This window comes from Carya illinoinensis, chromosome 9 (genome assembly GCF_018687715.1).
Source record: "Carya illinoinensis cultivar Pawnee chromosome 9, C.illinoinensisPawnee_v1, whole genome shotgun sequence".
In the NCBI taxonomy this organism is placed as follows: domain Eukaryota; kingdom Viridiplantae; phylum Streptophyta; class Magnoliopsida; order Fagales; family Juglandaceae; genus Carya; species Carya illinoinensis.
In genome coordinates this window covers 34,817,429-34,837,876 of record NC_056760.1, presented here as the reverse complement: position 1 = coordinate 34,837,876, position 20,448 = coordinate 34,817,429, and the positions used below count along the sequence as shown (strand labels likewise).

Here is a 20,448-nt window from a genome sequence, read left to right as displayed (position 1 = left end):
CATATTTAATTTAAAAGTAATAGAATAAATTGTATATTATTTTTAAATAAATAAATATAAAATTTATATTAAAATATTAATTTTTTATTAATAAATCTTTTCCCTCTACAGCATTTATACGATCATAATTATATATAATATAATTATAAACTGACAAAAGATTGTCATGTCCTGTTTTTCGAGATCCACGCGCCTTTGCATCGGAAAAATAATTGAGACTCCTCCGTTAAAAATACGACACGTGTACAGCCGATTTTACTTCGAAAAGAAACTCACCTTCCAGCCAATCATCTCCCACCGACGAAGCTTTCGTGGAATTTACCTTTGCTTCGTAGATTATATAGACTTGCGCTTCGCTTTCTCAGTCTCGTCTCCACTACCACTCCACTCCCCCCGGCTTCACTTCCGCTTCCATCCCTAAATTTCCTATCCAACAGTTGGCTGTAGATCTAGGTTTTCTGAAATTCCCCAGCTCCCATCGCGCAGAATGTAATTAGATGTAATATAATGTAGATTTCTCCGTCCAATGCTCCGATTCAGTATGGGTCAGACCTGGTTCGAGCCAATGCAGCCTAGGGTTCCGAGGAGGGTCTGGTTAGGGTTCCAAAAATCAATGGGTGTCCTCGTGGGTGGGAATCACACCTCCTCCAGGTTTTGCACTCGCTAATCCTTTCTATTAATCTCGTTTTGGCTTATTTCCTCTCAAAGTTTCACCAAAATCCCTTAGATTTAGTTAAATCTACAACACTTGCTCTCCGATTTCACTCGAGATCTGAAAAACCAAATCCGTGCAATTCATGGATTTGAAGGCCGTGAGATATCAGATCCTACATGGCTCTATAGCCAGGCGCGTGCTTTATCGCAGTTTCGTAATCGCCTCGGCTGTTTCGATAATTCCCTTGCTGCACATCTTATCCGGTTCCGATTCGGGAATATTTGCTTCTTTGGCCACCAGCGACTGTGCCTTCAATTCAGACTTTTCAACCGCTGCTATGGTTCCGGCCACGTATTTGTTTCGTGCCAGGTTCCTGAATCCACTCTGGGGCTCATTTCAATCGGTGCAGTGCAAGGAAACTGTGAATTTGACCGTTAATGTGGTAAGAGAGCTTGTGGATAAGAAGTTCTTGAATTTCAATGCGAAAGCTCTCTTTGTTGGAGAAGGGTCGGTCTTCGGCGTGATGGCACTGCGAGATCTGGGGTTCTCCAATGTCTACGGTGCTTCTAGGAAGCACCGGTTTGTCTCTCTTAATCGGAAACAGCTTGTAAATGAGCTTGATTACAAGGACAATTCATTTGATTTCGTGCTGTCAAGGTATAATGACCAGGTTTCTACTCCTGCTTTGCTCGTTCTCGAAATGGAACGCACACTTTTCCCTGGTGGAATCGGCGCCATGCTTGTGGGTGTTAGCAGCATCGTCCCAAATGGATTGATCAGATCTGCAACCCCAGTTTCATCGTTACTGAAAAGTTCGGATGTTGTGCATGTTGGTTATGTGCACAACTTTACTCTGGTTGTCTTCAAGAAAAGATTCGAAGATTCCAGTTGTTTTGAGCAGTATCGCCTTCCGGCCGACTGCCCGTCTGTCACAAATAACAAGCCTTTCATGGACCAAATTGAGCCTCTTGTGGAGGAAAAATCAATGGGGCTTGAGAACTGGTTTTCTTATCTGCCCAAGCTTATGGAGGTTGATACTAAAAAGCGGTTGGTCTATATTGATATTGGGGCAGGGGTGCATCTGAACTCTAATGTTATGAACTGGTTTTTGCCCTCTTATCCAGTGGATAGCAAAGCATTCAATGTTTACTTTGTTGACCATAACACTTCAGTTCTGCTATCCTACGTCAAAAAGCCTGGAATAACTTTTGTATATCATCCGGGTTTGGCAGGAAACTGGACTCCTGCCAACCTTACTTCCGATGAAGATGTCGATCCGCCTTTGCAAAACGAAGGGTTTAATTTCTTTTCTTGGTTTAAAGAAACAGTGCAGCATGCTGATTTTGTGGTTCTGAAGATGAACTCAGGCGAAGTAGAAAGGAAATTCCTCTCTGAGTTATTTGAAAGTGGTGCAATATGCTTTGTAGATGAGATGTTCCTTCACTGCTCGGAGGGAGCAGATGGTGGAGGTGCGTTAAAGGGAGACTGCATGGACCTCTTCAAGGGGCTTAGAAGCCGTGGTGTCTTTGTCCATCAATGGTGGGGAGACTAGACTGAATTTCTGTGTTGTTTGAAGTGTTGTGTTGAGACTTTAGTTATGATGTGTGTTATTATGTTGGCCGAGTTTAGGGTGTATGAACATCCAAATGCTTTGTGGTTGGGCATTTAATTAAGCTAAATAAGCAACCACTATGGTAATGTTTAAGTTTGTCGTCGTTTAGAATGTTTGAAAGTTCGAGTACTTGCTTTGAGGTTGGGCATTTAAACTAAATAAGCAACCTCATGTTTTCGATTGAAAAGTTGTCGTGTATTTGTTCATGCTGTCTCCTTCATTGCTTTTCAGTTGACACTTAATTATGGTGTGGACGAACCCGGAATGATGTGAAGTTTAACGACTGTAGTCTGATGAGCTTTAATACCTAACCTTATATGTAGGCTGAACAAATAATATTGAATTCATGACCATGGTCCACGAATATGGAACAAATAATATTGAAAGGTGAAATTATATGTGACACACTCCTATCTCGCTTTTATTAATATTATTCATAAGTTTTTAGATATTACTATCTAATGAATCATCAGGTCTATGCACATGGACCAACTACTGAGTGACCCGAATTAATTGACCCGACCGACATATGACGGGGTCATTATAAAGTCGATTCTCCAACCTGACTAGTGCCGGGTTTTTTCTTCGAGTGTTAAACCCACCGGACTATAAATTTGTTCTTACATTTCATAACCTTAGCCTCCAAGTCCCATGGATGAGACCTCTAGCCTTCCAAGTCCATCTAGCTGCTCACCGTCGCCTATAAATAGCATTGAATTCATGATACCTGCTCGTTGATCTCGATGACGATGGTGTGCTTTTGACTTTTACAGACTCGGCTGGTTCGGCTGTGGTAGAACTTTTGGGAAATGGCTTCGTGAACGGCGCTGTTCAGTGTTCACCTTAATATCCACATAGTCACCAATCTTGTGGGGCCTCGTGAACTTATGGTGCATGCCCTCATGGACTGCGCTGTTTTTGAAGGGCCTAGCAAGTAGATCTCTAAACCAAGTACTGACAAAGTTTCCAATCAAGTTAAAAAAGGACAATGATACTATTCAATTATAATTTATTTATAATTTATTTATATTTAATTTTTTTAATTTTTTATTTTACTTAATAATTAAGAAAATGAGTATTAATAAAATTATATTTTTTTTAAATTTTTTTAATGATTAAAAATATTAAAAAAATACTTAAAAAAATAAAATAAAAATAAAAAAATTTGAAATATACATGAGTGATAAATGGGTTGTAATATTACTATCCATTAAAAAAACTCCTAATCAAAGTTTCCAATCAAGTTTCAATCAACTCATAATCTGTGCAGAAGGTTCAGGTTTGTTAAATGAAGATTTTGAGATAAGAATTTTAAATTTAAAAATAAAATATTTTAATATTATTATTTTAAGATTTGAAAAAATTAAAAAAAATTAAATTATTTATTATATTTTATATAAAGATTTGAGAAAGTTATAATGATGAAATAAAAATTTTAAGTTTGAAAAGAAATTTTAAGTACTACCCTTTGATTTTATTTTATTTTTCATGCATTTGCCATTTATTCAAAGAGTTAATCTTCAAAATGGTCCATTTCTTTATATTAAAAAAACAGCCCTCTAATAGTTAAGTTACGCAGCCTCCTTACTGTACCTACCATGTGCCCCCACTGCACACACGCAGATAGATCCCTCATCCCCTCTCATTCTCTCCCCAAGAATCCAGTTTTACGAAATTTCATCTTCCCCCCTCCACCACTCTCTCCGCCTCATCTCTCCATCGTTGAATGAGGAATGCGACCCTCTTTGCCCACTCTCTCCTTCGTCGCACAAGGAGCGCGAACTCTGATGGATTCCCTTGCTGTTAAGTCAGGTTTTCCCGTCCTCAACTCAAATCCTCATTTGTTGGAGCATGCGAGGACTGGTGTCATCTAGGTCACACTATTGTCGAATTATGGGTTCGAAACTCTTCCTCCGACTTTGGGTCAGTTGATTTCAAACCCGACTCAATCACCAACGAAGACCCACTCATGGTCCTTGAGCTCTAGGGATGCAAGCGTGGGTTTGAGCAAAGAGAAGACCCCCAATGATAGGTCCCAACAATTGCGAATGTCGATAACGAAAACAATTCTCTTCGGGTGAGAAATAAACCACAACTTTTGAATGAAATACTTGATAATCCTTTGACGATAGTACTGGCTATTTAAATAAACAAAGCCATGAACAAACAACCCGAAATACAAGGAAAAAAATAACAACCAACAAAATGGACTTAGCTCACGTAAAACAGAGCATAAAACAGAGTACTAAACAAACTGAAATAAAACAATGTAAAACTCGCAACATTGCATAAAACTTGGAACCACTTCTTTCTGCACGTAGAACGGCCACGACCCAATCTCTTCCTGCATAGTTGTCTTCTCCTCTCTACTTTGCATGCACCATGCAATGGTCCTGCCCATTCCTGCTGCTCATCCCAAATACTTGGGATTCGGCTTATGGCCTCTCTCAGAGCGTCTCGGCCTATCAATACCCTCCCCATGAAGTGAACGCTTGTCCCCAAGGTCCATAGAAGGAAACCATTCAAGCAAAGACTGGTTGGTCTCCCACGTGGCATCCTCGACTGGTAGATGCTTCCACTGGACCAGACTTTCCTCTTCAAATTTATTTCCCCATTTGGCCCAACAAGGATCCAGTGTATTTTGGGGTTCAAGCAGAACAGCTCCTTCATCACTTACTGGTGGCAGCTCCTTGGACGATGTAGCAAGCTCACCCACGAATTTTTTTAAAAGCGAGACGTGAAAAAGGGGATGAATACGGGCTCCGTCTGGCAGTTGAAGTTTGTATGCAATTGCCCTAATTTTTTGTATCACTGGGTATGGTCCGTAGAAGCGACTAGCAATGGTGTAACTTAAGGAACACCAGACCTCCCACTTCAAATGAAACGTCTTGACATTTTTGATCCGCAATTTGCTTCATGCAATTAATGGAAGCCTCCAGATTGCTTTTGAGTTAACGTAGTAGTTCGTCGCGAGCCTCTAAGCTTTGGTCTACTTCATGCATAGAGGAAAACCCAGTCTGGTAAGTGGGCATTGGAGGAGGCAAACGTCCGTAAAGTGCCTGAAATGGGATCATTCCCGTGGACACATGATATGTAGTATTGTACAAGAGTTCAGCCCACGGAAGGTAAGTGCTCCACTTGCGCAGCCATTGATGAACCATACTCCGGAGATATTGCTCAACACAGCGATTGACAACTTCGATTTGTCCGTCTGTCTATGGGTGGTAGGCGGTACTGAGATGTAGCCACACGTTGCTCTAAGAAAAATTTCAAGCTATGTTGATCTGTGAGGATAAAGAATTTTTTTCCCAATAGATAAGGTCGCCATAGGTGTATGGCCTCCACAATTGCAAGCATTTCCTTGGCATAAGTGGATCAAGATTTTTTTGTAACCCCCAAAGCTTGACTCATAAAAGCTATCAACCTGCCTCATTGTGATAATACTGTGCCAATTCCCTCTCCAGATGCATCAGTTTCGATGGTGAAGGACTCATTGAAATTAGGCATTGCTAACGTCGGAGTCGTGGTCATAGCATGTTTGAGAGCCAGAAAAGCTGCGTCGGCTTCATCACTCCAGCAAAATTGTCCCTTTTTGAGCAAGTTGGTCAAGGGCCGTGCGATGATGCCATAGTTTTGAACAAACTTCTGATAATATCCCGTCAAGTCTAAGAAACCACGTAACTCAAAAATATTAGTGGGGGGTGGCCATGCGACCATGGTTGCAATTTTACTGCTATCAACCTTCACTCCTTGGTATGTGACGACGTGCCCCAAGTATTCCAGTTATTGCTGACCAAACACGCATTTGCTTACCTTGGCAAAAAATCGGTGTTGCCGCAAGATGTCCAATGTTTGTCTAACATGTACCAAATGGTCATCCCAAGTTGGACTATATACTAGAATATCATAAAAAAAAAAAAAAAAAAAAAAAAAAATCTAAGATGAACTTTCGAAGGAAGGGACGAAATATTGAATTCATAATGGCTTGAAATGTCGAAGGTGCGTTACAAAGGCCAAAAGGCATTACGAGATATTTGTAATGGCCATTATGAGTGCGAAATGCAGTTTTAATAACATTGGGAGGATTCACTCTTACTTGATGATAGCCGGCTCTCAGATCAAATTTGGTGAAGTAAGTGGCGCCGTACAATTCTTCTAGCATATTGTCAACTGTTGGAATGGAAAAACGGTCATTTACAGTGGCAACGTTAAGTAATCGGTAATCAGTACAAAATCGCTAACTCCCGTCTTTTTTCCTTACTAGTAGTACCGGCGATGAGAAAGGACTGGTGCTCGGACGAATGAGCCTAGAATCCAACATTTCTTGGACTTGCTTCTCGATTTTGGCTTTCTGGAAGTGGGCATACCTGTAGGGACGTACATTAATTGGCTCGGTTCCCTCCTTTAATGTAATGCAATGGTCCACTTCACATGCAGGTGGTAGACTGGAGGGCTCCTGGAACACATCTTCGTATTCCTTTAACAGCTCTTGGATACTCTGTTGTTTGTCGCTAGTGGGTGCATTGGTTGGTGTAGGTTCCACGGTCGATTGAAAACACACAGTAAAGATCACATGCCCGTGACAGAACTCCTTCGTAATTTGTGTTGGTGAAGCCGCATGAATGGTTTGCACGTCCACCCTTTGCAATCTCCAGTTTTGATTTTCCCAAATAAAATCCATAGTCAACTGTTTCGAGTTACAAACCACAGATCCCAACATTTCAAGCCACTAAACCTTGAGGACCAGATCAAAACCTGATAAGGGTAGAGAAAAAAGGGTAAGGTAAAATTTGGTGCCCTGTAAGTCTACCCGTACCTTGTCGTAACGCCCCTGGCATGTAAGTTTGTCTCCATTGGCCACTCGGACAGGGAAGGTCTCAGTAGGTATTACAAGTAATCTGAGCATGCTTGCTAGGCAGTTGCTGATGAAGTTGTGGGTCGATCCACTGTCAATCAAAACCATTACCTTGTGGGGACCCATTTTCGCTATTACTCGCATGGTTTTTGGTGCTGTCCATCCCGTTAAGGTGTGCAAGGTGATATCTGGTTCAGGTTCAAGTTCTTGTACTTCTACCGTATCTTCTCTATGGTCATCTTCCAGTATTTGATCAGTAATGTCTTCACATGTCATATTACCCATATGGCCTTCCAAGAGTAACATCTGTGGCTTCTAACATCGATGACCTACTGTAAATCGCTCGTTGCAGTTGAAACAGAGGCCTTGTGCCCTCTTTCTCTGCATTTCTTCCCAAGACAAACTGGTATTCGAAAAACTGGTGCACCCTGTTGAACCACTCGGTTGGTCATCCCCTGAAAATCATGGAAATTCCAGCTTCGCCATTTTTGAAGAAACGATCTGTCGACCCCCATTGTTGCCTTCTTGGTGTGGGTTGCCGTGGTTGGGGTTCTCCTAGTTTATGATCAACATACTCAAAATTTGATTGAGAGCTTCCTCCATCCGCTGTAGTCCTTCTTGAACGGTACCAAGTCCAAACTCCAAGTGCTCAATATGCTCCTTGTTTGTCCCCATTATCAACCTTCTCTGATGCCAATGATAGGTCCCAATAATTGCAAATGTCAATAACGAAAACAATTCTCTTCGGGCGAGAAATAAACCACAACTTTTGAATGAAATACTTGATAATCCTTTGACGATAGTACTGGCTGTTTAAATAAACAAAGCCATGAACAAACAACCCAAAATACAAGGAAAAAAATAAAAATCAACAAAATGGACTTAGCTCACGTAAAACAGAGCATAAAACAGAGTACTTAACAAACTGAAATAAAACAATGTAAAACTCGCAACATTGCGTAAAACTTGCAACCACTTCTTTCTGCACGTAGAACGGCCACGACCCAATCTCTTCCTGCATAGTTGTCATCTCCTCTCTACTTTGCATGCACCATGCAATGGTCCCGCCTGTTCTACACGTTCCTGTTGCTCATCCTAAATACTTGGGATTTGGCTTATGGCCTCTCTCAGAGCATCTCGTCCTATCACCCAACTCCAAGGTTTATACCTCACAACAAAGATCAAGCTAGAAGTTTCACTGGAGAAAAACAAGTAATGGCCTAATGGGTGTGATTATGATGCTCTAGAAAGAAGGAAAGAAAAAAAAAAAGAAAAAAAGGAAATCTTTTCATTTTTGCTCCCGAGTTTAATGGACTTGTGTCTTCAGCTTTTCCATATTCAATCAGAGCTTTGGGGATGCGAGTGTGGGTTTGAATGTTATGACTTCGAATTTTTGGGTATCAAATTTCTCCTTGTTCTTTGTGTTTGGTAGCTGGGAGAGTTTGAATGTTATGGCTTCGAATTTATGGGTATCAAATTTCTCCTTTCTTGACCATTGGATATTGTTATTTTGCTCGATTGAGTGGCATTTTAAGATTGGGGTTGGAAAAAGTTTGCGTGATAATTATGATTTTAAGCTTTGCTTATTCTAAGAGAGGACCTTATGCAATTAGATGTTTTGCCTCCTCTGTTTGAGTGTAAGAGTTTTTACTTTTTACAGTTATTGCTCTGAACAATTGAAGTTTCAGTATAGCTTGAAGAGATAGAAAAAATAAAAGCAAGTTGGAAGAACACAGCGATGGGCGATAGTGACAGAGATGGGTGATGGCGGAGAAGGTGGGCTATAGCAGCAAGAGAAGAGGTGATCCAGCACAATGTCTAACGTGAGGGATCTAAGCATACAAATGTGGTTATTGAGAATAATAATCTAGTTTGATACACCTCTTTTAGCTTAATGTAAAATATCTGATATGTCAAATTTTTATTGGTGTCCGTTAGCTCCTCAATACCAGCCCAACCGCCCCAAATTAAAACTTTTATTCAAAACCTCATCTGGGTATTTGGACTTGTGTCTTTCGGATTTATGCTTGTTTTTTGAAGCTTTAATTCCGTTGTTGGAACCACCCACACTGTTGTTGTATCATACATGATTTCTTTAGCCTTTATGTTTATCAATGGCTAAATCGGTCAGTAATTTCTCATTATCAATGGCTTTTGTTTGATATCATTTATTGTATAACGGGGTGGGGTTATTGAACGTAGATGGGTATTCTAAATTTATAACGGCTTGCTTGCCTTATAAAGGAGTGGAAGAGGTTTCATAGAGGAGTCAGCAAGCCATATCTTAATTATTGCAAACACAGCAGAAGAACTCGTATAGAAAATGGAGGTACTTGAAATGCAATATTCTTTTTTAATTTTTCAAATAAAAAAAGTTTTCAAAGTGAACATCAGTAGGGTTGGTGGCTGAATTATTGTAGAGGATGACAAAACAAAGTAGGCAAAAGTGGGGTTAGAATTGTTATTGTTTTTTATTGAATATTGTAGGAGTATGCAAAAAAGGGACAGCAAAATGGGCCCAAATATTTTTGTCTATGTTCAATTATCTTAAGTGGCTGATTTTTTTTTTACTATTCATAAGCGTTTTTTGCACAAAGGTAGATATATGATATGAACCAGACAAAATTATATTGTTATAGATATGGGTGTAATTAATCCAGTTCAGTTTAGTTTTAGATATATTTTATAATCGAATTGGTATATACTGGTCTTGAGATTTGAAGAATCAATACCGCACTAGTTACATCTCTAAATCAGTACTTTTAGTTTTATCAGTTTGGTCTAATTTTTATGATTTTTTTTATATATAATATAATATATTATAATTATATTATAGACTATAGTGATATATTATAGTATATTAAAATATATAGTGATATAGGATTTTTAAATTTAATATTATATTAATTGGTAATTTATCATTTAATATAAAATTATTTTATATATAACTATATAAGTTAGATATAAAAATTATATATAATATAAAAAATCATATAAAAAATATTTTATACAATATAAAAAATTAATATATATATATATAAATATGGGTCTGGTCCAGTTAATTTTAGAAAAAAGAAAATCGGAATTAGACTAATTTTGATCGATTTTGAGAAAAATAAAATCTATACTGGATTAAACTAAACTCGATATCGGATCAAACTCATCATGAATCTCTGATTTCTCTTGGGAAACCATATGTTTTTAGAAAACAACTTAGTTTTTGAAAAAAGAAAAAAAATCATAGCTTAATCAAGGGTAGCATTTCACCCCATTGTGGTCGTAACTGTTGCATAAACTATGAAAACAAATTTTGAGAGAACATTGTATTTTGCATCAGAACTCCTTCCCCTAATCATGAATGAAAATGAAGACCCCCGGGAAATGATAAGAAGAAAAATGCTTCTTGTAACCGGCCTGTGCAACCGACAAGGAGTGCACGTTTCATTTTTACATTGCAATAAGTGGGATCGTGAGAAGAAAATGTAGCTAACACACGGGGACTCCAAAATGCTCTTTGCATTGCCACTCTCTTGTAAAGTTCTCAAACGGTCAACTTCCTCCTCTCGATCTATTGTTGCTGCTTCTTCTTCTCATTATCTGTTTGGTTTAAGTAATTGATTTTCTGTTTGAACTTTCCTCCGATCGTCTCATCCAAATAAGTCATGCAAATATGAATTTCTTTTCAATCTGATTTCAATCTGAGAAAAAAAAAAAAACTAGTGTTTTCTTCTGCAACTATTTACATTTACTGGGGATTTTCTTTTCTTGGATTTGAGCCGACTATATGTCTGATTCCAAGGAACATGGGTATGACTTGAGTACGGGAACGTAAACAGAGGAAGGTAACAAAAGATGGGTTTGCTTCCACTCTGTCACTGGTCTTTTTCATGGTCTTCTTTATTTCTTTCTAAATGGGCTTCAACACCACCTTTCTGTCGAAATGCTCTCACTCAAGCAACGTTCTTCCCAAATGATTGAAATGCTTACAGTGTAAATTCTCTATGCGATCTGTGCGAAATGCTTTCACTCAAATATGAAACTTTTCTCAGATCTTCTCGAGGTTCTACTTCTTCTTAGATGTTTACAGTCCAATCATTTGATAGATAACTCGCATTTTGTGCATACACTTTTCTTGTCATGCATAGAGAATTAAAACGCTATGCCTGGGTTATATATCCGATTCTCGGTGTGCACGCTATATATCCGACCATATATCCAAGTTATCTGATTTTCTTCCGTTCTACTTTTCTCAAATCTCTCTCTCTCTCTCTCTCTCTCTCTCTCTCTCTCTCTCTTAAATTTTCTGACAGATGCCGACGTGGTAGTCAGCCGGTTGGTTGCACGTAGGAGTTTTGTAAAAAGAAAAAAGACAGAAATTCAGCAAACATGTACCATATATATTCCAGAGGAATTACCACTAACACCCCATTCGCCCACACAAAACGTATTGACAGCATGCTACTGCCACAAATTACTTAACAAACATATTCTTTCCAGTAACTAGAAAACCAGAAAATGTGTAAAAGAAAAAAAAAAAATAAAAAAGAAAGACAATATGGCCATACGGCACTCTAGTGGCGGAATACATCCTCTTTTTTTATTCCTCAGATCCATTGTTGACCTTTATCTCCAGAAGCCTGTCAACTGGTTGTCTGCATATCGGGCACCGGTTTGTCTGGAACCTTAAAACCTTTGCACATTCACTGCACATACACTGCAACATGGAAAGACACCCAACCAATATTACATTAAGACCAATTTATTATATAAATTATCTACATTCAGGCTTTGTAAATAAGCGACTGCTGGAACAGAAAGAGGATGGATGTATCTAGTGTCAGCCCATTCACTCATTTACCTAGTGATTTATGAGCAACTTAGAAACTTAGAGCAAACCAAGGTTACAGTTAATTCCTGCTCAAAAAATATTTTTGTTTTGTTTTTCTGGTAATAGTTTATTTATTTTGTCGTGGTGGTGGATAGGGAGGATGTAGAAAGTCGACTTTCTAAAGCAGGTCCCAGACTTATAAATGAAAACTACCCCAACAACCATGGTATAAGGTGCTCTGATTGGCTGGGAATTGCAACCTGTGTACAAGAAAGTAGAAACTATACTGGGCGACTGACTCTGAACTATAACTACAGCTATTCGCTTCCAATCAAATCACAGAGCTTCAAATTAAAGACAATAGAGGTTTGATTACCATATGTCGGCAGGGTAGGACGGTTGTGTCCCGTGGTTCCGACAGGCAGATGACACATTCTTTTCCTGGGTCATTCCCATCCAAGTCACTCTCCACAGAATTCCCAATCCCATATATCTCCTGCAGCTCATACCTCATTCCATTGACCCACAAGATCTGCTTTACTACCCTCACCTGGTATTCACCTTTCTCCTTCTCAAGGACTGCCTTAGTTATCTGTGAATTGGTGGTTGGAGGTATTGGGTTTCCATCTGTACCAGTTCCATCATCGTTAACAGGAGTTGCCTCTGCTTTAACTGCTAAAGGATAGATCTCCATGTCACCCACTTTCAGTAACTCTGTCTCTTCAAATATCGAGAAGTCAATCCCAGTTCCAGAGGGCTGCCTGAACTTCTGGCCCAGACCTTGTTGGAAATGTACTGTCACAGGTGCAAGTAGGTTTTCCTTCATTGGTGTCAGGTTACAGTCTTCACCTTCTTTTGCAAAGAAAATTACCGTAATGCTGTTGAGCATAGCAAACAAAACTTCAATTGAGACAGAAATAATAATAATAATAATAATAACTGAGAATAATATGATATAACAACAACAACATAAGATCAGAAAGGTGGAACCCTAGAACAAACGTAGACAACATTTGAAAATCTTGATAAATTTGAAAAAAAAAAAATTAAAAATCCGATTATACAATAAAACGAAATGTTTCACACCAAAGAAGAAAATATATAAACAACAAGAGTGTTGCCTGCTAGCATACGAAACTGCAGATTGGATACAGTTGAAATTTGAAAAGAGCACCACCATCAAATATGCTAATTGGTAATATTGCATTGAAAAATAATAATAACAATGATACATATGATATATTTGGTAAATTTATAAAAAGTGCTTTAAGCACCTAAAAAAAAGCTGAAAACCCACTTTTTTAAAAAGCACCAAATTTAAGATTTTGTCAGAAAGCGCCTGCAGACAATGATACACTTTTTAAAACCTCCACAAGTAACTTAAAAGCTCTTTAGGCACATTTATACCAAACAATAAAAAACTTTTCAATGGTAGAGCTTTTTAGTAAAGCTCTACAATTGAAAGCTCTATTTCCTACCGCAATCTTAAATAGGCAATAAATAAGGAAATGATTTTAATCTCAATATTAAGATTGTCAAATATAATGTAAATAACATTAGTCTTTTGTAGTTTTGATAAGCAGCAACATAAACCACAAAAATGATAGAAGATAATGGAACCATGCATACACTGTGACTATATCTTGAATCTTGTTTTCTACTTGCCAAATACAGCCAAGGATCTTCACATGAGCATTTTGTATTGCCTTAGAGATTTTTAGGTCCAAATAAACCATGTCAATCACTTGTAACTAATTAAAAAGACTATCACTGAACACTACAGAAACAAACTCCTCATTGTCATATTATCCAAACCTTCATCGCATCTCTGTTGTTGACATGTTTTGCAATCGACTTTATGGAAAAAGAAAAGTATAATCAATGATGGGCTTGATTTCAAAATTTCTCCATCACTCTCATCCTATTCAAACCCACTGCAGCCTCATCTTTTCACCAATACAATGGGCTGAGGGACACAGTTAAACTTTTTTTCAAACTGCAAAGAGTGCCAAAAAATCTCAATCAGCTCTCGTCTAACTTAAGCTTTATTGTAGTCTCTTTCAATTTTCCTCACCACATGGAATAATCTAATCACTCCAGTAGGGGTAAATTTGGTCTGGTCTGGTTAGTGTTTTGGGGACCGGACTGAACCCCTTTGGTCCAGGATTTTTCCACCTTGGATTGGACCAAACACCCATAGGGATTGGACCAAACCACTAGCTATCGGTCTGGCCCAATAAGTGAATTATTAATGTGGATTATATAATTAACTCATTACAAAAAATATTTAACTATAATTATATTTATGATGTTGATAATTACTACTTACTTAGACTTTAGTATGCATAATTATTAATAATGTCCTATATTAAAAATTAAAATTCTAACATTTTATATATGATTAATGAATATCAAATAATTTTATTGTACATAGATTATTCATGCTTGCTTGCAACTTAGGTTTTTTTTTTTTTTTTTTAAAATTACCTAATTAGTTTAAATAAGTGTAAATGGTAGAGTATGTATGAATATATTATGTATCTACATATATTATCATATGATTTATGATACATTATTAATTAATAGCATATATTATTTAACATTTTATATGGTCAATGATAATAGATTAGATGAAAATTACATAATTAACTTATACAACTACTATATAAAATAATATATTATATATAATAAAAATATTTTTAAAAATATATATACTAATTCAGTCGGTTTTGGTCTGGTCTAGTCCAAAAATCACAGACCCCGTGACCGGACCGAACCCCTTCAGTCCCACAAATGATGGACCGAAACTGAGCACAAGAATTTTCGATCCGGTCCGGTCGGTTTTTCCAGTCCAAGCCGAAAATTCTTCAGCCCTACACTCCTGGTAGAACTATAAATGAATAGAGCCATTCATAATGACTTGAGCTAAATCCATATAAACTTGACTTAATTTTTTTTATTTTTTTCTATGTTTAATAAACGAACAAACCAAGTTTGAGCAAAATTTTAAGGAAGTTTATTCAATGTGCCGAAATTGTATATACTTGTTTCAGCTTGTATAAACTCATATAACTTCGTAGATATTATTTTTAAATCTTCAAGTTCAAAATAAAAATCTTTAGTATCTAAAAGGATAAAAGAAAATCATGTTTCTATTTTATGAATGCAAGCCTTAGTGTAGATATGTATGATTGTGTATAAAAACCAAATAAATATATTTATATAGTATATAAAACGTCATAAAATAAAATAGAAGATAATCTATTCTTCATAAAAATTCATACATATTACAAATGCAAGATATGTAACAAATGAAGAAAAGTGCCAAAGAGAATTACAAAATACTACTTACTAATTAGTATGACTTTATATGGTATGTCATATCTACTTTAAAATAAAATGAGTTTTACGTTCCAACATACCACATCAAGACCCTTAAACTTTAAGGTAATTTTTTTTTAATTCTTTATGTGGATAAAGCATTTCCCATAAATGAATCGATCATGCCTTTTATGCCTTCATTAATTTCCTAGCCAGAAATCTAGAGCTTTCAAAATAAGATCACCAACATGAACAAGGAGCAAACATGAAGGTAGCATGGTGCATGTGCAACTTGTCAGGGGATGGCAGAAGATGAAGCTCATCTGATGGGTGACTATTTGGGCATTTTTTTTAGTAATGCTATTCATCAATCTTTTAACCTGCCAATCATTTAATACCCATCAAGAGATGATATTTTTTTTTTTTTTTAATAATTAATAAGAATTTTATTACCAAGAATAGGCAAAGCCCAAGTACATAGGATGTATACAAAGGAAATACCTACTACACTCTAGAAAGCAGAAAACAGAAGAGATAATGGTTAAAATGATGATGAATAGTATTTTTCTTTTTTCTTTTTCTTTTTTGTTTTGATTGGTGTTGTGAAGTAAGGTATAATGAAGATATGGAAACTCATGATTGCAGATAGAAAACAATCACATGGTGCGCAGATACCAATTTGAATTAGGACAACAAAGAATTAAGTGGAACGCTTAAATAGATAAGTGAATAGAAGATAAAGCAGAGAAAAAGCTAAGTAGAAGCAAGGAAAAGAAGAAGCAAAAAAGAAGAGGGTAGAAGCCAAAGGAGAAAAAGAAAGAAGCACAAGAAAAGGGGTAGTGAAGAAAGAAGCTCGAGAAGGGGAGGATAGAGGAAGCGTCATTTTTCTTAAAAAATTTCCCATTAAAACTATTCTATCTCCATTGGAGTGTCAAAGACTCTTAAATACACTAATGGAGGTTCTGATAGAATTAGGACTTTATTTTAAATAACTCCTAAACAAATGAAAGTCCGAAGAAAACTCCAATCCTAACTTAACTTTGACTTAACCACCGAATTGGACTCTTAACTGTTCAAACCAATAGCATTTCAAATAAAAGATAAAAGCAATTATGAATAACCTAAACAGACTAAAACACAATTTTTTTCTTGTATACATATATTCCACATCACCACCCTATCAACGCAAGTAAGGATCCATCCTACACAGAAGGGTATGGGAGGTTTCACCCTGTGCAACACAGAGAAAGGGGAACCCCAACTGTGACGTCACTCAAGGTGGGGATCTCCCTTATAGTGGTTTCCCTCAACCATTTCGAGGGCATTGGGAGGGGAATAAGCAGTAATTCTCCAAACCCATTTGAACGGACATGGTGATATGGATCTTGAACCTTTTCTTTTTATGACGGGAAACACCCACTGCAGAGCCCTTAGGACTCACCCATAGAACCTAAACCCCCAGGGAGACTAGCGCAGCAACTCACCACCATGGCCTCCCACTCATCATGCACACAAGTTCGCCCTTACCATTTGGGCTACCCACGGGTGGGTTGGATCTTGAATTTAAGATCAGTTAAAACTCTGGCATCGAATCTATGAAAAGAATAATGTCTTGACAAAGAAAATTGGGAAAGCACACAGCGTTTTCATCTTAATTTCGCTAAACAGAAGCACAAATGCAACCATATATGAAAATAGTCACAGTAAGGTATATGACTAACGTAAGATTGAAACATCCATCCATGTAAAATTAGTTTTCTATATACATCTTCATAGTGCAGAATAGTAGAGGCCTCCACAAGATGCTTGCAAGATTCCAGTGGTGCAATTCTCCAATTGGTCTTGGTGAAACTTCAAAATTGGAATCTTTTAAGTATTTTTTAAGGAAATGGAAATTTTCATTCTAGATCCAAGAATATCTACATCTATATGTATATATATACGTATACATATATTGATGGCCATTCAGGGATTGAACTTAAATAAAAAACAATGGTCTTCTACACGAGGTGAAACATGGACCATTTACATTGGAACTAACATCGGTAACCTTTTCCTCCTTTTTAAAGCAACATTCAGCCCATCCACTCTTCTCTCAATGCTACTTGCAGAATTTCTCTCCTCTTCACACAAAAACCTATCTTCCTCTTGAGCAACGAGATTCCTTTTTATTTAAAGTAAAAAACAATAATTAAAACTTAGAAAGAGAGTAGCCTAAGTACAAATGATTTATTCAAGAGAAGACAACTAGTTAGGAATTAGAGATCAATACAAGGAAATCATAAAAACTAACACCATTAAAAATCTATAGCTGGAGCCCAAAGAAATAAGGTGTTGAAAACCAGATTTGTAATTCAGATATCTTCAAAAAAAACATATAATGTGCTTAAAGCTAAAGCAAACTGGATAAAAGCTCTCTTATCAATAGCATACCTCTGAAAAGTAACTTCAGCTGGTACAAAACAGCATTAATAAAAATAAATAAATTAAACCTTAAATCTTAGAAAATATATTACAATGGAAAAGAAAAAGTGACACTGTTTTGAGGACTGATCTAAACTAAGCAAAACCTAGGCAACATAGAGCGTAGAGCTTCCTTTTCACTTGTATATTTCACTGTGCCTAATTTCATTGATATTAAATCCAATTTCAGTACAAATCTGCAGAAAAGAGGAAAAGGTACTATAGATAACATTTGATCCTCAAAACAGACAGAGCCCATGAATCTCTTATAAGAACTTATAGTGTATGGCAAATGGAGACTGAGCAAAAGTGTTCTAAAAATATCTAGACTAGCCTAGCTGCCTAGTAGTGGTAAATCACAAAGTTCTTAAAAACACTCAGAAACCCACAAATCTTCGCACAGAAAGCACTGACAGTGGCCCATACCATCTCTCCCCATCAACAGAACACTTAATTTAAGTCAGTGAAGCATGAAATGAAAATCTTCACAACATCACACAAGACACAAATTGAAAGCAACCTATATATTTCATAGTTAAGAATCAGACAACAGAATATAATATAGATATCTCATGCATAGATAGTCAATATAAACTATCATCGTCATTTCTCCAAGAACAAACTCCCAACCTCAAAGCATAGCAGCGATCCTAAAGCAACCCTTTAAACAAATAAATAATTACGTTGAAATATATTTCGATATTATACAGATGAATCCCAACCTCTAGCTTTCTATAAATCTCAGACGCTATATACGCAAGCAGCAATATTTCAAGTTCTCCTAAAACAAAACAAAAAAAAGAAACTTATATACCTGCCGGCAACCGTGGCATCGAACGTGAAGGATACGAGGAACTGCCCAGGGTTTTCTTCGTCCGGTTCGATCCTCAAAGTCTCTTTCTTGAGATTAACATCGTTCCGTATGGTAACTGCCTTCTGGTGCTCGATATAGGGGGCGGGAGGAGTCATGACGGGCCCACAGGGGTACCTCCCGCCGACCCAATTGGCATGCGCCTGGGCAGGGTCCACGGAGGGATGAGGATGAGAATGAGGACCACCGGTACCGCGGTGGTGGTGGTCGTAGGGGGCCGGTATAGGCATCGGCATAGCCGGCGGTGGAGGGGCATAGTAGCCAGGGTACTGGTAGTACGGGTGGGGAGGATTTGAAGGGTTCGGGTACTGGGAAGGGTATGGCGTAGCGGCGGCGAACACATACTGGTTGGGGGAGATCTCCGGCTGCGGTGGGGCCTGAGGAGGAGGGGGCGGGTGGGTCCGCCTGCTCCCGTGTCTGCGACGGCCGTTCACGCAGCTACTACAGATGTTTCCCATAGAATTTCCCTTCCCGAATTCCGAGGTGCCAAACTGAGAGAAAATCCAAAATCTTCTCACTCTGCTTTCACTTATAGGAAACGAAGTGGATCCGCATGTCATACGAGATGCATGAATTGGTTGAGAAAATAAATTGCACACTCAGCTCTATTCTTTTGCTTTCTTCCTACAACCGTTGCGGTCAAAAAAACTTTGGGGTGCGTGTCCAAAGGAAAGGAAATGAATTCAGCGGTTCTGAGCCGAAGACAGGAGGAAGAGCTTAAAGAGGAAAATTAAATGCAAAGGCAGAAAAAGCCATAGAATGTGGAAGACAGGATCACAGAAAGAGAGAAAGGAGAGGCGGAGAGGAAGAGGCAGGGGAGGGTGGGCCGAGGAACAGAAAACTTTTTAAATGGTTGGCATCATGGGATTGCGTAAAGCTCCACCCAAAGCACCATCCATGAGTGTGTCTTGATTATTTTCCCAAATAAAAATAAAAAAGGTACTACCTTCATTTTCTTTTTCTTTTTCTTTTTTTTTTTTTAAAATATTATTTTCCCTCTCCTATTAATATTTACTTTATTTATTTATTTATTTTTTAATTCAAGTGTCTAATCTTAGCTTAAAAATATTCTTTTATAATAGTTTATAACTTTCTTTTTAATTTTTGTAGTATATTTATTTGGAAAATAATCACTTTTTTTTTTTTTTTTATTGCGATGAATCCTAGAAAGGATAATAGGTTAAAAAACATGCTTAATTAATTCCTTTTAATGCAACATATGTTACAAAAATCCTCGTTGATATCAATCTTGACATAGGTCAGCAACGGCCATACACAAACAAGCATATATACATACATGTATGCTTGAAAAAAAAAAAAAAAAACTTGAATTGTATAATATTTTTTCAAATTTTAATATAAAAATAATATAAAAAATAATATTATAATAATATTTTATTTATTACTATTCATAATATCTCATCTCATTTTAATTATATAACCAAACGGCATCATAATCTTGTTCGATGGTTAATATGAACTTATACCTTATAAAGATTAATCGTACTAACGTTTTATTGATGATCGTAATCTTTCCTTTTGCTGTTGAAATCAATCAGATAATTCAATGATTTTTCATAAATGTTTAGGTAAAAAATCTTAAAAGAGTTAAAGTGAAAGTAACTCCTAGATCGTGACGAAAAGACACATTTAACCATTTATTTTTCCACCTTACCATAATTAAGATTTTTCATGATAGAGCATATATTTTTTTGGGATCGAGGACTTGACATTACATTAAAAAAAAGGGGGGAGGGGGATATTGTGGCTCCCTTCCACATACAATTGGAGATCAGGCTGCAACGATTGTGATCATGCCCCCATGCATGGCCCCCCTCCCCCA

The 20,448-nt window shown here is 37.3% G+C and overlaps 2 protein-coding genes across 2 annotated transcripts; one reads left to right on the top strand and one right to left on the bottom strand.

The window, feature by feature from the left end:
• Positions 1-797: 797 nt before the first annotated feature.
• On the top strand, positions 798-2,207 carry LOC122277034. Its single transcript, XM_043086917.1, has one exon. The coding sequence runs from the start codon at positions 798-800 to the stop codon at positions 2,205-2,207; it is 1,410 nt and encodes a 469-aa protein (XP_042942851.1).
• Positions 2,208-11,498: 9,291 nt separating this feature from the next.
• LOC122276492 (probable E3 ubiquitin-protein ligase LOG2) lies at positions 11,499-19,492 on the bottom strand. Its single transcript, XM_043086267.1, has 3 exons — positions 18,549-19,492; positions 12,327-12,828; positions 11,499-11,836 (listed from the first exon to the last, which is right to left on the bottom strand). Exons 1-3 carry the CDS (start codon positions 19,163-19,165, stop codon positions 11,720-11,722), a joined length of 1,236 nt encoding a protein of 411 aa, XP_042942201.1. The 5' UTR covers positions 19,166-19,492; the 3' UTR covers positions 11,499-11,719.
• Positions 19,493-20,448: the final 956 nt, after the last annotated feature.

Coding starts and splice junctions, on each gene's coding strand:
- LOC122277034 (XM_043086917.1), top strand. CDS start 798: ATGGATTTGAAGGCCGTGAGATATCAGATCCTACATGGCTCTATAGCC.
- LOC122276492 (XM_043086267.1), bottom strand. CDS start 19,165: ATGACATGCGGATCCACTTCGTTTCCTATAAGTGAAAGCAGAGTGAGA. Junction 12,829..18,548: donor GATGCCACGGTTGCCGGCAG/GTATATAAGTTT, acceptor TATGCTCAACAG/CATTACGGTAATTTTCTTTG. Junction 11,837..12,326: donor TCCTACCCTGCCGACATATG/GTAATCAAACCT, acceptor TCCATGTTGCAG/TGTATGTGCAGTGAATGTGC.